At 46.6% G+C, this 16211-nt stretch overlaps 1 protein-coding gene across 1 annotated transcript in view; it reads right to left on the bottom strand.

The window, feature by feature from the left end:
- Window positions 1-8244, bottom strand: part of LOC120023328 (myelin transcription factor 1-like protein) — an 83647-nt gene extending 75403 nt beyond the window's left edge. The window contains exons 1-3 of the mRNA XM_038967344.1: window positions 8190-8244; window positions 7581-7614; window positions 927-989 (exon numbers count right to left, since the gene is read on the bottom strand). Of these exons, the coding sequence (XP_038823272.1) occupies window positions 927-989; window positions 7581-7614; window positions 8190-8244 (152 nt within the window). The remainder of the gene's footprint in view (window positions 1-926; window positions 990-7580; window positions 7615-8189) is intronic.
- Window positions 8245-16211: the final 7967 nt, after the last annotated feature.

The raw sequence follows: 16211 nt of genomic DNA, 5'->3' as shown, positions 1-16211 counted from the left end.
CCTTTCTCTCCCGCCCACCTTCCTCAACTGTTCTGAACATTTCAGCCCAAGAGGAGCTGACAGAGAGAGAACGGCTCTGCCTGTATTTAGTAAGAGACAAATACAAATGCTCTGTTTAAGAGACGAGTCTGAACGGGTCTGACGCATGTGATGTCATAATGATTAACATAGTGTTTGTGGTGATATGGTACCCACGCATGAGAACCACAAGTTAGTATACACGTCGGTGGAAGCTGTTGAGGGGAGGACGGCTCATAATAACGGCTGGAACGGCAGACATGGAATGGCATCAAACACCTGGAAACCATGTGTTTGATGTATTTGATACCGTTCCACTAATTCCGCTCCAGCCATTGCGACGGACCTGTCCTCCCCAATTAAGGTGTCACCAACCTCCTGTGATACACATAATATATACACAATAGTCACAGCCTTTATCTGAAAAGGGGTGATTCTACCAATACTTTTGACAGCGTATTTAGGAGAAGCCCAAAGTGTCTGGTTCCGGTTATGTAAGGCAGCAACCCCCTCTTTGTTTGACTGTGAAAATGGGATTAGTTCACAATGAGCCTGGTATTTTAGAACAAAGGGGAAGGAATAGAACACAGGCATGTCCTTTAGAGAGGAGACAGATCCTTCCATTTTGAGTGCTTGTTTATGAATAGCTTTATGGAGAGCTTATGCACTAGAAAACATGATTAGCATATCCCACTGTACATATGCAAATGACAAAGGGATCGGAATACATATTAGTGCAGTAACCTGCCCATCAAACCTGGCTGAGGGGAAACAATTATGGTAGGCTATCGGAATGCGTTTCAATAAAGGATATACCAGTAAAAAAAATGGATATCATTAGTGTACAGTAAAAGTGGAAAGAATGGATAATCCGTTACTGAAATAAGACCAAAAGGAGATTGTTTTACCTTCGATGTCTTGCATATTTGCCGCTGACATGTCCACTTCCATCACAGCCTTGTGTAGGACAGCTGCGATGAAACAGAAACACACACTGAGTATGCACGTAACTCACCATTCTCCACACTGAGTATGGACATAACTCACCATTCTCTACACTGAGTATGCACACAGCTCACCATTCTCCACACTGAGTATGCACACAGCTCACCATTCTCCACACTGAGTATGCACACAGCTCACCATTCTCCACACTGAGTATGCACACAGCTCACCATTCTCCACACTGAGTATGCACACAGCTCACCATTCTCCACACTGAGTATGCACACAGCTCACCATTCTCCACACTGAGTATGCACACAGCTCACCATTCTCCACACTGAGTATGCACACAGCTCACCATTCTCCACACTGAGTATGCACATAACAGACAATTATCCACTCTTCCCTTGTTCCATCTGTCCATCCATCTACTATTAATATGTTGTTCAGTTTCTGTTTTCTTCTCCACACTTTTATTGGATGTTCCTCCCCCTTTAAAATCATATAACATTTCTACCTTTACTCTACCCCCAATGCACTCTCAGTGTACTCCTATACGTATGTACCGTATGCACTGTTATGGTAATTCACACTCCAATCTGGTTTTACTCCCTCACCTAGCCCCTCCTCTCATTTTAGCCTAATCCTCATCATAACCATCATAACCCTCTCCAGTATCACAGTGGCATATCTCCCCAGACCAGACCAGACAGAACCGTCACGGAAAGTCAAGCGTATTTGCCCTGATGACTATCCTCTCTCTGGGGAGCGACGCCATCGAGCGGCATTATCGGCATTATGGACGCCTCGGCCTGGAGATGGGCTGGCCATCGATCCGCTGACTAATTGCCATCTGCAGGCAGCGGTGGAGAAAGGAAAGAGAGAGAGGGAGAGAGCAGAGAGAGAGAAAGAAAGAAAGAAAAGAGGGGGAAGAGAGAGATAGAGATGGGGAGCCACACTGTCTGTGGAAATCAGAAAGCTATACTGTAGGCGTCCAGGTGGGATATTATTTATTGATATGTGGGTCCAGAATGTTATGTCTCAAAAAAACGTATCCCAGCCTGTAAAGGACTTAATTAAACCCATGGATGAAAGTATAAAAGTATCTTTGAACCAGGATTAAATGGCCAAATATAAGACATACATGAGAACTCTTAGTGGATAACTGGAGCACCAATGTAAGGTTGTCCATCATCGATGCAGGGAGATCCAGTGGGCTGATCCCATCAATGGGTTTCATGGTCTAGGACAGTGGTTCCCAAACTTTTTATAGTCCCGTACACCTTCAAACATTCAACCACCAGCTGTACCCCATCTAGCACCAGGGTCAGTGCACTCTCAAATGTTGTTTTTTGTCATCATTGTAAGCTTGCCACACACACACTATATGATGCATTCATTAAACGTAAGAACGAGTGTCACGTTCTGACCTTTATTTCCTTTGTTGTGTCTTTATTTAGTATGGTCAGGGCGTGAGTTGGGGTGGGCAGTCTAGTTTTGTATTTCTATGTTTTCCTATTTCTGTGTTTGGCCTGATATGGTTCTCAATCAGAGGCAGGTGTTTTGTGTTGTCTCTGATTGGGAACCATATTTAGGTAGCCTGTTTTGTGTTGGGTTTTGTGGGTGGTTGTTTTCAGTCTTTGTGTGTCTGCACCAGATAGAACTGTTTCGGTTGTCACATTTGTTGTTTTTGTATTTGAGTGTTCACCTTTATTAAATTAAGATGAACAATTACCACGCTGCGCATTGGTCCTCTGATCCTTCTAAATTCTCCTCCTCGGACGAGGAGTTGTCGTGGTTTCCAGTGGTTTGCAGAAGAGGATGTCTTCCTTAATTGACCTCCCATAAACGTATCGGACATATACCAGGAGGTATGCCAGACCCGCCACGTCTGTTGACTCATCCAGCTGTAACGCATAGAATTCACTGGCTTGTATGCGAAGCAGTAATTGTTTCAAAATGTCTCCTGCCATGTCACTGATGCGTCGTGAAACAGTGTTATTTGATGAAGGCATTGTCTGTATAGTTTTTGGGCCTTTTCCCTCAGCATTGTCCCAGCCATGCTAAGGGAAAAGCCAGCCATTGTCCCAGCAGGAAGAATTAAGTCCACCACAATAGTATGGGGCTTGCTGTCCTAGCCACTCGGTAGTTCACTATATAAGACACGTCTAGCCCCTTCTTATTAATGGTATCTGTTGCTTTTATACATGTCTTACTACTTGAAAGTCGTCTTACTTCTCGCTCCAAAAACTCCTGTGGTTTATTTTTCAAATTGGCATGTTTTGTTTCTAAATGTCTGTGCAAGAGTGAAGGTTTCATCAGATAGTACTTTTGCACATATAACACACTGTGGCTGAGGAAAGGCACTACTCCTAATATAAGTGAACCCCAAATTAATGTAGTCCTCATCATATTTGCACCTCTTCGATGGTACAACGTCCCTGTCTGTTGTTCGGTGCTTTCCCGGATAAGGGGGAAGTAGCTCTTCGGTTGCATCAGATTCACAACTGTTAGTTCCATGCTAGCTGGGCTAACAACAAATGTAGAATTACTGATGCTAGCATTGGATGTGCTCGTGGAAGCAGAACAACTTGTGTCGTCGACGGGTGCAGGTAGAGCTGGTATGAACACGTGTCTTACTTTTTTTTAACCATTTATCAATTTTCGAGCAAAAGGAATGAGCAGCAGCTTCGTGTGGCTACATACGGGCCGTTAGTGGAATTCCCGCGAGAGAGTAACGCTTAATGTGAGGCTACCTGTATTTGACATTGTGTCGGTCCAAGAATTGAACCCTGTGGCACCCCCATAGAGACTGCCAGAGGCCCGGACAACAGGCCCTCCGATTTGACACACTGAACTCTATCAGAGAAGTAGTTGGTGAACCAGGCGAGGCAATCATTTGAGAAACCAAGGCTATCGAGTCTGCCGTTGAGGATGTGGTGATTGACAGGGTCGAAAGCCTTGGCCAGGTCAATGAATACAGCTGCACAGTATTGTTTCATATCGATGGCGGTTAAGATATTGTTTAGGACCTCGAGCGTGGCTGAGGTGCACCCATGACCAGCTTTGAAACCAGATTGCATAGCGGAAAAGGTATGGTGGGATTCGAAATGGTCAGTAATCTGTTTGTTGACTTGGCTTTCGAAGACCTTAGAAAGGCAGGGTAGGATAGATTTAGGTCTGTAGCAGTTTGGGTCAAGAGTGTCCCCCCCTTTGAAGAGGGGGATGACCGCAGCTGCTTTCCAATCTTTGGGAATCTCAGACGACACGAGAGGTTGAACAGGCTAGTAATAGGGGTTGCAACAATTTCGGCAGATCATTTTAGAAAGAAAGGGTCCAGATTGTCTAGCTCCGCTGAAGTGTTTCAGGGAGCATTTGACCGTGGTGAGTGGAGGTCGTTTGACCGCTGACCCATTACGGATGCAGGCAATAAGGCAGTGATCGCTGAGATCTTGGTTGAAAACAGCAGAGGTATATTTAGAGGGCAAGTTGGTTAGGATGATATCTATGAGGGTGCCCGTGTTTACGGCTTTGGGGTGGTACCTGGTAGGTTCATTGATCATTTGTGTGAGATTGAGGGCATCAAGCTTAGATTGTAGGATGGCTGGGGTGTTAAGCATGTTCCAGTTTAGGTCGCCTAGCAGCACGAGCTCTGAAGATAGATGGGGGACAATCAGTTCACATATGGTGTCCAGAGCACAGCTGGGGGCAGAGGGTGGTCTATAGCAGGCGGCAATGGTGAGAGACTTGTTTTTAGAGAGGTGGATTTTTAAAAGTAGAAGTTCAAATTGTTTGGGTACAGACCTGGATAGTAGGACAGAACTCTGCAGGCTATCTTTTCAGTAGATTGCAACACCGCCCCCTTTGGCCGTTCTATCTTGTCGGAAAATGTTGTAGTTAGGGATGGAGATTTCAGAATTTTTGGTTGTCTTCCTAAGCCAGGATTCAGACACGGCTAGAACATCCGGGTTGGCAGAGTGTGCTAAAATAGTGAATAAAACAAACTTAGGGAGGAGGCTTCTAATGTTAACATGCATGAAACCAAGGCTATTACGGTTACAGAAGTCATCAAATGAGAGCGCCTGGGGAATAGGAGTGGAGCTAGGTACTGCAGGGCCTGGATTCACCTCTACATCACCAGAGGAACAGAGGAGGAGTAGGATAAGGGTACGGCTAAAAGCTATGAGAATTGGTCGTCTAGAACGTCCGGAACAGAGAGTAAAAGGAGGTTTCTGGGGGCGATAAAATAGCTTCAAGGTATAATGTACAGACAAGGGTATGGTAGGATGTGAATACAGTGGAGGTAAACCTAGGTATTGAGTGATGATGAGAGAGATATTGTCTCTAGAAACATCATTGAAACCAGGTGATGTCATCGCATGTGTGGGTGGTGGAACTGAAAGGTTGGATAAGGTATAATGAGCAGGGCTAGAGGCTCTACAGTGAAATAAGCCAATAAACACTAACCAGAACAGCAATGGACAATGCATATTGACATTAAGGAGAGGCATGCTTAGTCAAGTGATCATAAGTGTCCAGTGAGTAGTGAGGTTGGTTGGGGTAACGGCGATTCAGACAGCTAGCCGGGCCATCAGTAGCAAGCTAGCATAGGATGGAGGTCTGTTTTTAGCCACCTCGTGCGTTTCCGTCGGTAGATTAGTGGGGTTCCGTGCGGTAGAGGGGATCAATCCAATTGGCAAAATATATATAGTTATAGTGACCCAAGACAAATTGTTCGATAGCAGCCGATAAGAGAGCTAACGATTAGCGGGCCGCAGATGGGCGTTCAGGTAACGTCGCGAAGGAGGTGCCAGTTGGATAACTCCCTCGGGCAGATAACATCGGTAGTCAGTCATGAAGGCCCGGTGGGGCTCTGCATCGGCAGTAAAACGGGTCCGGATAGGTGATTGTAACCCAGGAGTGGCTGATGGAACTCTTCAGCTGGCTATCTCCGGAATAATTGATGTTTGCTCCGGGACCGACGTAAGCCAAAAGTCACTCGGATAGCAGCTAGCTAGCTGCGAGATCCAGGTGTAAATGTCCAGAGCTTGCGGTTGAAATCCGGGGATATGGAGAGAAAATAGGTCCGGTATGCTCTGGTCTGAGTCGCGTTGTACAAAACTGGTGATAGCTTTTCGAGCTAAAGGATAGCTAATGGGGCCTCCCGGGTGGCGCAGTTGTCTAGGGCACTGCATCGCAGCTAGCTGTGCCACCAGAGACTCTGGGTTTGCGCCCAGGCTCTGTCGCAACCGGCCGCGACCGGGAGGTCCGTGGGGCGACGCACAATTGGCCTAGCGTCGTCCGGGTTAGAGAGGGTTTGACCGGTAGGGATATCCTTGTCTCATCGCGCACCAGCGACTCCTGCGGCGGGCCGGGCGCAGTGCGCGCTAACCAAGGTGGCCAGGTGCACGGTGTTTCCTCCGATACATTGGTGCGGCTGGCTTCCGGGTTGGAGGCGCGGTGTGTTAAGAAGCAGTGCGGCTTGGTTGGGTTGTGTTTCGGAGGACGCATCGCTTTCAACCTTCGTCTCTCCCGAGTTGTAGCGATGAGACAAGATAGTAATTACTAACAATTGGATACCACGAAATTTTGGAGAAAAGGGGGTAATTTTTATTTTTTTTAAAAGGATAGATGATGACCACAAACCGTGGTTAGCTGAATACTAACGTTAGCCAGTAAAGCTTCTGGCTAGCTTCTGGGTAGCTTCTGGTTAGCTTCTGGTTAGCTTCTGGCTAGCTTCTGGTTAGCTTCTGGCTAGCTTCTGGCTAGCATCTGGTTAGCTTCTGGCTAGCTTCTGGTTAGCTTCTGGCTAGCTTCTATTGTGGATTTCAGATTTGAGGTAAATAATACTTTTTTTTTTTAATTGGTGGGGCGGGTTACAGGAGAGTGTTTTGAAGTTGAGTTCTTGGAAAAGAAAATATATAAAAGATATGCAAAGAAAGATGTAAATATATATATACACGGGACACGACAAGACAAAGGACAAAGGACGTCTGACTGCTATGCCATCTTGGTATGATTGGTATCAATTCAATGAACTTAGTTAGCAGGGACAACACACAAGGGTCAATTCAGGATCATCTTATGCCCACTGTACTGACAGGTCTAACCACCTGTCAGTACAGGCTAACGATGGAGTTTGCAGTGGGTTTTAATAAGTTAGATTTGATCAAAGAGAACTTCGACTTTAATTATTTACTGGCAATAGGGTTTGTCAGGATAGATAGAGAAGAAAAAAAACGGAGAAACGGGATAGCGAGACAGAAAGGAAGAGAGTTAGAGAGAAAAGAGCGAGAGAGCGATTGGTACAGATGAAGTGAGATACAGAGTGAATAAGGGAGAGAAAGTGAGAGATGAGAATAAAAGAGAGAGGAAGCCCAAGGAAGTAGCATGCAGAGTAAATGGCGTCGCCCTCCTGTCTGAAGAGGTGATTGTAGTGCTCGTCTCTCGCTGCACACTGAGAGGCTGGGAGTACTCCACAGCCATTATCGGCCCTCGTGGCCTTTCATCTCTCAGCCTCTCCCTCCCCCTCTCTACCTCCCTCCCTCTTTCACTCACACATGGGGGTTAGCTGGAAAGGCAGGGGAACAGGGACAATGTTTATCAGTAATACTGACCTGAACAGCTCTGGTATCGCTGGTTCCACAGGCACTGAGAAATACAGGAAGAGAGAGAGAGGGGAGAAAGGGATGGGGAAAGAGGGAGGGGAGAGAGAGAGGGAAGAGAGAGAGATGAGTGAGAGGGGAGAGAGGGATGGGGAAAGAGGGAGGGGAGAGAGAGAGGGAAGAGAGAGAGGAGAGGGAGGGAGGGGAGAGAGAGAGAGGGGAGCGAGAGAGAGATGGAAGAGAGAGGGCAGGCAGAGAGGGATGGGGAGAAAATAATGAGTGAGGGGATGCGAAAGAAAAAGAGTAATCCCTATATCTTAAAAGCATGCTTTCATCAAGGTTAAAAACAGTGAAAACCATATTCAATGGAGGCAGGCACAATAGCACGATGTAATTGGCTGGATAGACTGCCTGGAGAATTGTGAATTCAAGAGTGTCTCATATAGGATGGCTTGTGAGGTGAGAGGCAGTGTGAGGAGAAGAGTGAAGTAGTGAGTGAGAGACCTGTGTGTGTGTGTTTGTGTGTATTTGTGTGTGTTTGTGTGTACGTGTGTGCTTGTGGGTTGGGGTAAGGTCACCCTGAGTGGCGCCTGCAGTGATTTGAGGAGAGTGCAGACGCACCTCGGATACCTTTTGAGCGTGTGCGATGGCGCTTCTCGTCTGCATTCACCTCCATCTGCAGAGGAGACACAAACAGATAGTCAGAGATAGAAGCCCTGCCAGGGCCTGTGCCAAGAGAAGAGTGGCTTTCACGGCCTGGCACCTGGGTCTGTCTGTCTGTCTGCCCGGCCGCCCGTCTGTCACTCTCTCTTATGAACACACACAGAGACACCTACACCCCAATTTATCCCGACAGTAATTGCCTGGTGCCAAAGCTTCACTGTTTCTGACACTGTGAAATTGCATTTATTTTCTCTTTAAAAGGATTAAGAAATGTAGATTTTGCCAGGTGCTAATGTCACCCAAACCTTTCCTTCATGGTGCTTTGAAATATGTATGCAAATGTACTGTGAAAACAAATGCATAATTGCATTGGTTCTTCTTCTGGTCCATATTTGTGTATGGATTATGATATTCCATCGTTCGCCAACACAGTCACGCTTCTCCATTAAAGGGCACCTGTACTACTTTCTACCTAAAGGTGTCATCTTTGCTTTATACCACTTGGCTCATTCCTCAAACAAAGTCATATATATAGAGTATAATTATATCCCTCCCATATTCCGCTTGACCACATTATTCACTGTGTACACAATGTTCTGCATGCCTCTCAAATCAATGTCTCATCTGTAAATCCTCTTTTTAATCTCACAGATATCACATCACTCCCACTCCACAATGTCTCCCATACTAGAGCCATCATCACACAGTAAAAGTGGATCCCGACTGGTCAGAGGAGCATTAACCGTTGATGAGTTGAAAGAAGGGGCGCATTCTGTTATTCATGTTACTGAACATATGAGCGCTCGCTGAGTTGTGGACTATCACAAGCTAGCCGGGTTTGGATGTCTCTTTAAGGCTCCATGATTTATTAAAGTGCCACTGAAGCCTTCAGTCCTAATGGTGGAAGCCGTCGTGTTTTTTTTTATGCTGGCCATAAATGTTTCAAACGGGGAAAATAAAATGATCAAAGCCAACGGTACCTAGTAAATCTTATTAGTGTGGCGAACGGCGGGGTGTTTTTGGGAGGGGGGGTGGAGGAGGAGAGCCTGAAATTATATTTCTGTGGACCGGCACAGGGGTTTCCATGGTAATAAGAGGAAATCCTACCTCAGGGGAAAAAAACAAGAAGTTATCAATCCGTGTGGCCCAACTCACCACACTCTATTTACGTTGACATTTGGCTCACGAGAGACAGACAGAGCAAAGGAGCAAATATGAGGGACAATGAATGAACTGCATGACAGAAACTCAATTAGTCGTCACCTGCTGAGACTAGCCAGGCTCAACATGATAATGCTCTGCTTTGCACTGGTGTTTTTCAACAACCATATGGGAAGCACTCAACACCTGACCTCAACAGTGCTACACTTTATGTCCGAAAACACAACGTGAGCTATTTCCTCCTGGCTATGGTGAGTGAGGGAGTTCCACAGACAAACACACAACACACACACAAACACCATGCCTATCTACAGTTGTCAGATTCTCTCTAAGGGCTTCTCTCAGCTGCCATGACACCAACAACAGCATCTCCGTCGCCGCCACTTCCTCCATCAAGGCCCCTTGTGAGACCGGTGCCCAGGTCCCTGAAAGCCTGTCTGAGACTCGTCCGCCCCTCTGGGTGTTATGAGCCCTCCTCACCCTCCCCACCCTCCTCACCCGCCCGTTTTTTTACACAAATGTCACAGATGTAATAGCTGGCAGTAATGGAAAGATAAGGAAGATCTGTTTCCCCAATGTTCATACCGTTTTACCGTATTTATACTGTATATTGCAGATAAGAGGCAGAATAACTCTCATTCGTGCCCTTTCTGTGCCGTCTGTGTGTGTGTGTGTGTGTGTGTGTGTGTGCGTGTGCGTGTGCGTGTGCGTGTGCGTGTGCGTGTGTGTGGTAGGGGCTGGGACCACAATTCACATCGTTATCGGTTTTCCTTTGTTTCACCTTGAAGTTTTGGGAGAATATGTCTCAGGCATATGGTGCTACCCCCACACCCCCCCACACCTCTCCACCGCCCCACTCCTCAGCCTGCGTTGGTATTCCTCAGTGAGTCATTGGGGATTTTTCTGAAAACCACACTTGCATGATCAAATTTCACTGCAACTAGGTATTTACGCCATGCATCACACAGTGACAGTAAACATGCATGCTATCTCCATCTAAGTGCATCTGAATAGTTGTGAAGGACCAGGCTGATAGCAACTGAGTGGGTGCCGGAGATAGAGGGAGATAGAGAGGGAGAGATAAGGATGGAAATCTGCTGTCAACATTTTCTCCAGTGAGTGTCGTTGTTGTAGGTAGGTAGCTATCACTCTGAGACGAGCTTGTGGAAAGGTTTGGGTGTGACAGAGTTTGGTATCTTTGCCTTTAATGGTTGGGATTGAGTATGACAGAGGTGTGGCTCGACATCTTAAAACAGGGTTATGAGATTATCAAGATGTACCGTATCATTATGACTGAAATGGTTGCTGTAACTGTACCTGAAATGGTTTGGGGTGAGATTGCTCTTTGGTCCAGACCTCTGCTTCCTCCGTTGCCCACAACAGCAGACGTTTGATGGGAGAGAAAGGGATCACCACTCTTTCAAGTTCATTTTCTGCAAAGAATGAAAAAACAATATCCATACTTAGGAATTCAAATCTCCATGCAAATCATAATTACCCACGCTGTATGATAGCGTTTGGCTTCAGCTTCCTTCCTTTGAGAAGGAAGCTGATGATAGACTCATGAATAGTCACATAGTATAACATGTATGCTATATACGGAGTGAATGTGATTTCCTCCCTCCCGATAGCTGCTTGTCATTTTATGAAATAGACTTGGCAAGGCGGTAATTAGCTAGATCTATCATATTCTGCAGGAAGTGGGAAAAAATATGGCTAATGATCCATGCTACCCTCCATGATTTCTCTTCAACTCTGCCGTCCTATGAATTGAAAAGAGACAAAGATAGCGGGGGAGAGAGAGAGAGAAAGTGTGCGAGTGAAAAATAGATAGTAGTGAGAGAGAGAGAGAGAGAGAGAGAGAGAGAGAGAGAGAGAGAGAGAGAGAGAGAGAGAGAGAGAGAGAGAGAGAGAGAGAGAGAGAGAGAGAGAGAGAGAGAGAGAGAGAGAGAGAGAGAGAGAGAGAGAGAGAGAGAGAGAGAGAGAGAGAGAGAGAGAGAGAGAGAGAGAGAGGGATCGAGAGAGAGGGATCGAGAGAGAGGGATCGAGAGAGAGGGATCGAGAGAGAGGGATCGAGAGAGAGGGATCGAGAGAGAGGGATCGAGAGAGAGAGAGAGAGAGAGAGAGAGAGAGGGAGGAAGGGGTGTTGGGTGGACAAAGCATGCTTGGCAGCTCCAAGGAGGTTCAACCACTGCTGATGTAAAACAGTCCAGATATAAGAGGCCTATTTATCTCCCCTGACCAGGGCAATAACACTGCCTCTCAAAACACAGACGCCCAGGGACAAACAAAGAGCAAGAGACGAAACGCAGAGCAAGATGCATGGTGAACACAGAGGATGCACTGTGAGAGAAAGTGAGAGAGCCATTTTAGGTATTTCGGCAGTGTGACGTCAGGTCACAACATTTCCCTCCATTGCTCCCCACACAAGCGAACACAGTCTACTGTTCCAGTTCATCAAGTTTCCTGCGTCTGGGATCTAGAATTGGTATTGTGTAGCCTAGGCCTATGCTTTGCCAATGCAGATATAGAAAGAGTAACAGAGAGCAAGCTACAGTACGGCGAACTTAGCAAATGGGGCATTTGTGGTAAGTACATGGAGGCCGCCATATTTTTGCACGCCCAACATTGTTTGCTAAGTTAACTATGCTATCGCTACTAGGCTACAATCAAACACTTTGCTTTATAACTATGTAAAGACCACAAATGGTCTATACTCTGATGTGTGTTTATGGGTGTTTTGCCTGATGTTTAAAGCGCTTAGGCTTCTATCCTCAAGTCAAGGTAATACTGCTATTGGCCAACTGTTTATTATTTTTGCAAGTTATTATTTTTGTCAATGAATGCAAGCCATTTTTACAATTTGTACACTTATAAATGCAACTCCTACTCAACTGTTGCTGCTTCACACCCACTAAATAGGCTGCCGGGCCCTCTATCTTAACAGGCAGAGGTAGGAATGTATAAATTCCCTCTCTCCCTCACTCTCTTCCCTTCTTCACCCCCCACCCCCCTCTCTCTCCATCCCTCCCTGTCTCTGTGTCTGTCCTGTATGTAGGCATGTTAATTGGAGGAGTGTCCAGGAGATAGCAGAGGAGGTGTTCATGATGCAGCAGTGATGAATGAAGCCCTCCTCAGGGAGACTGTCAGACCCACACATATGTATGCACACACACACACACACACACACACACACACACACACACACACACACACACACACACACACACACACACACACACACACACACACACACACACACACACAACCATGAAGTCCAAATAGCCAGTCACAGCCAGAGCTGCAGTCACAGACATTACCACATCTCTATAATAAAGCTTACAATAGCCAGCTGTGCAACACAATATGTTGCTGGGAATACTGCTAGGGAGATAGGGGCGTCGGGGTGTGTTTGTGTGTGTGTGTGTGTGTGTGTGTGTGTGTGTGTGTGTGTGTGTGTGTGTGTGTGTGTGTGTGTGTGTGTGTGTGTGTGTGTGTGTGTGTGTGGGTTTTCACAGTTTTCCTTTGAACCACTGGGGGTTCTCATTCTGTTTCCTGCTCTCTCTTCCTATCTCATTCTCTCTCTTCCTCTCTCTCTTCTCTGTCTACTTTTGTAGTTGAAAAATAACAAAAACCCTAAAGCATATGCCCAAAAGACTTCTCTCTGCCTCCCTGGGAAGGAGACATCTACTATCAGCGTTCAGCCCTCGTTTCAGAGTTACATCCCCTCCTACAAAAAAAGAACAAGAAAAAGTTCCTTCCTCCCGTAAACCTTTACTTTTCCCTCAACTCAGAGTCTCCCTCTCTTCTTTTCTATCTCCTCTCTCCCTTCTCTCTACACACTCACCCCTCTCCTCCCTGTCCCCCAGTTCTCTAATCAGACACTGAGTGCCGCTGGCCCTGCTCTCTGATTGGTCTGATTAAGGCCTTGATTTGGGACAGGGGATGAAATCAGAGCCCTGACGTGTCGTGTTGTAGCTTCCCACATCCCAATGCCTTGGCCTACTTCTCTCTATGGGGTTGTGTGTGTGTGTTTTAGTAATCCATTCCTACAGCAGAGATGGTATTCATTATGGTTAGTGTGTGCTACTCTTTCAGCACCAAGGACAGCGACAGAGTGACCTCAGCAAGGCAGTAGCAGCGCTGACTACAGCCCAGACAGACAGACATTACAAATCCACACAAACACACACATATGCACTAACGCCGCACACACACACTTTTTGGAGTGAGTGATGGTGTGTTTGTGTAATTGTTGTTATTTTATAACCCATAGAGGTGGGAGGGGAGGATGGACTTAGCCCTTTTCAAAAGTGATATTTATCAGAGCCAGGGTATATGGCCTGTAAATAGCAGTTGTATATTGCCTGACATGTGGTGCCTGTGAAAACCATTTGCAATGAAAGTCCACAGCAGAGAGATAGGCTCAGGGAGACTGTGCACGAGACACACACCCAGGCACACGCGTACACACAGGCACACGCGTACACACAGGCACACGCGTACACACAGGCACACGCGTACACACAGGCACACGCGTACACGCAGGCACACATGTACACACATTACACACATGTACACACAGGCACACGCGTACACACAGGCACACATGTACACACATTACACACACGTACACACAGGCACACGCGTACACACAGGCACACGCGTACACACAGGCACACATGTACACGCAGGCACACATGTACACACATTACACACATGTACACACAGGCAGACATGTACACACATTACACACACATACACACAGGCACACACAGGCACACGCGTACACACATTACACACACATTACACACACGCAAGCCTAAAATAGCCTTCAGTTTTTAAGAGTGACTGGGGCTGCCTGACCTACATTTTGCAGAATGTGTGTACGCAGCACAGAGGAGGAGAGGAGCTCTATCTAAATATTCTTTGTCATTTCTCTCTCTCTCTCTCCTTTATCTCTCTCTCTCTCTCTCTCGTTCCCTCTCCTTTCTCTTATTTTCACGCCTTTATTCTTTTACACACACACGTGCACGCACACGCGCACGCACGTGCACACACACACACACACACACACACACACACACACACACACACACACACACACACACACACACACACACACACACACACACACACACACACACACACACACACACACACAGAGAGAGAGAGAGAGAACTGCCTTGGTAATCAGAGCTTTAGAAGCAGGTCTCTTTAAAACACAATGGCCATTTGGAAGGCACAGCCAGTCTGGGGAGGCAAGGTGATCATTGACCTGTCATGATGCAGGCTGTGATGCCATTACTCATTTATGTAATCTCCACACTGTCATGGAGGTGTGAGGTCTTGGGGGAGTCTGTGGGAAGAAGGGTAAGGTAGCAGTCCAGCAGAAGAAGAAGGATTCATCAGAGAGGTAGGGACAGGGGGAGAGGGCAGAAAGGAGGCAGGGGACAACAGGGTTAGATGGGGTAGACAGAAGCAAGAACGTGGGAGAAAGCCATGGGAATGCAGACTACTGTACATCGGATTCAGTCTTTTACGGTTATCACATGTCACACTGTGCGATGATACCAAATTCAAATCTTGACATCAACCTGGACAGACTGTACGGTTTGCTTCAATTCTGTCGTCACATGCTGCGATTGGTTTGAGAAGCTAAATCAGCCGAGGTAGGCTGCATCAACTGCGGCGGTGTATTTGATCTGCGCGTGTGCCAGCACCAGCATCGCCAACCTCTCTACGCTTATGTGTGAGTGAAGTGAATCAAACAGTCTTCCCCAAAATAACATGGTCGCTGTGGTAAAACGTTCATTTTAATTGGCGATTTTGTGCATTTATCAAAACCCTATCAGGTAGCCTGATTTCAGATGTGCCATGTAAACAAAGTTATTAGGGAAATCGTTCTTCTTGCACAGCATGTAAAGGTGTAAATCAAACTACTATATTATTCTGACTATTCACAATAATCTTATTATTGTGTGCAAACTCACTGCCGGCCTTGTTCCTATTGGTCAGTCACCGGGATCGACTCGTAACAACAGCCACACTACACGATAAAGGCAAAAAATATTCTGACACAGCCAGAACTTTGCCGGAGCCTAGGACCGTGCGTAACGGTACTTAAATCGGCAGACATAGACCCTGTCACACTGAATGAGCTAAGACATCCGACAATCGTTTACGGCCTACGTATATTGCCCACGATGTGAATATTTAGGCCGGGAAGGCAAAATTGTGGCATGCCAAGTCCAAAATCGTACGGTCTGTGGGTGGCTTTTGGGGGAGACAGTATGAGACTGGGGAAAGACAGAGAGAGAGGACAGACAGTATGGTGGATGGAGAGGCTTGTGAAGACAGGGTTGAGGGAACAAGGGAAGACAGTGATAGACAGAAGCAGACGAAGGGAGGAGTTGTCTCTGCAGCTGCCAAGATGGGGGAGGTGGCTGGGTGAAATGTTTTACATTCCTTCCCCTCAAACTGTTTTTTGATCCAAATAATTATAGATGGAAATAGAACTCGATGACCGGGGAAACAGATATTCCTTCTCTGCCTTTTCTCATTCAACAGCAATAGCTCAGACAAACTCACCCCCTTTTTGGGTCAAGGACTTGAGAGGTTGAAGCAATAGCAGTCACACTTTCAGACACACTTTCAGACACACATATAAACACACACACACCATAAAGCAGAGCCCCCTGGGAGCCTGGGGAGCCTGGGAGGAAATACCATCCACAGCCACGGCACTGCAATTACCCACAGTAGGGTAATCACCAGCACAATGAGGCTGGGTAGAACACTCAGGTGAGAGATGCCAGA

The sequence above is a fragment of the Salvelinus namaycush genome, chromosome 28 (genome assembly GCF_016432855.1).
Source record: "Salvelinus namaycush isolate Seneca chromosome 28, SaNama_1.0, whole genome shotgun sequence".
NCBI classification, from domain to species: domain Eukaryota; kingdom Metazoa; phylum Chordata; class Actinopteri; order Salmoniformes; family Salmonidae; genus Salvelinus; species Salvelinus namaycush.
The sequence above is the reverse complement of the archived record's forward strand: the minus strand, read 5'-3'. Positions and strand labels throughout refer to the sequence as shown.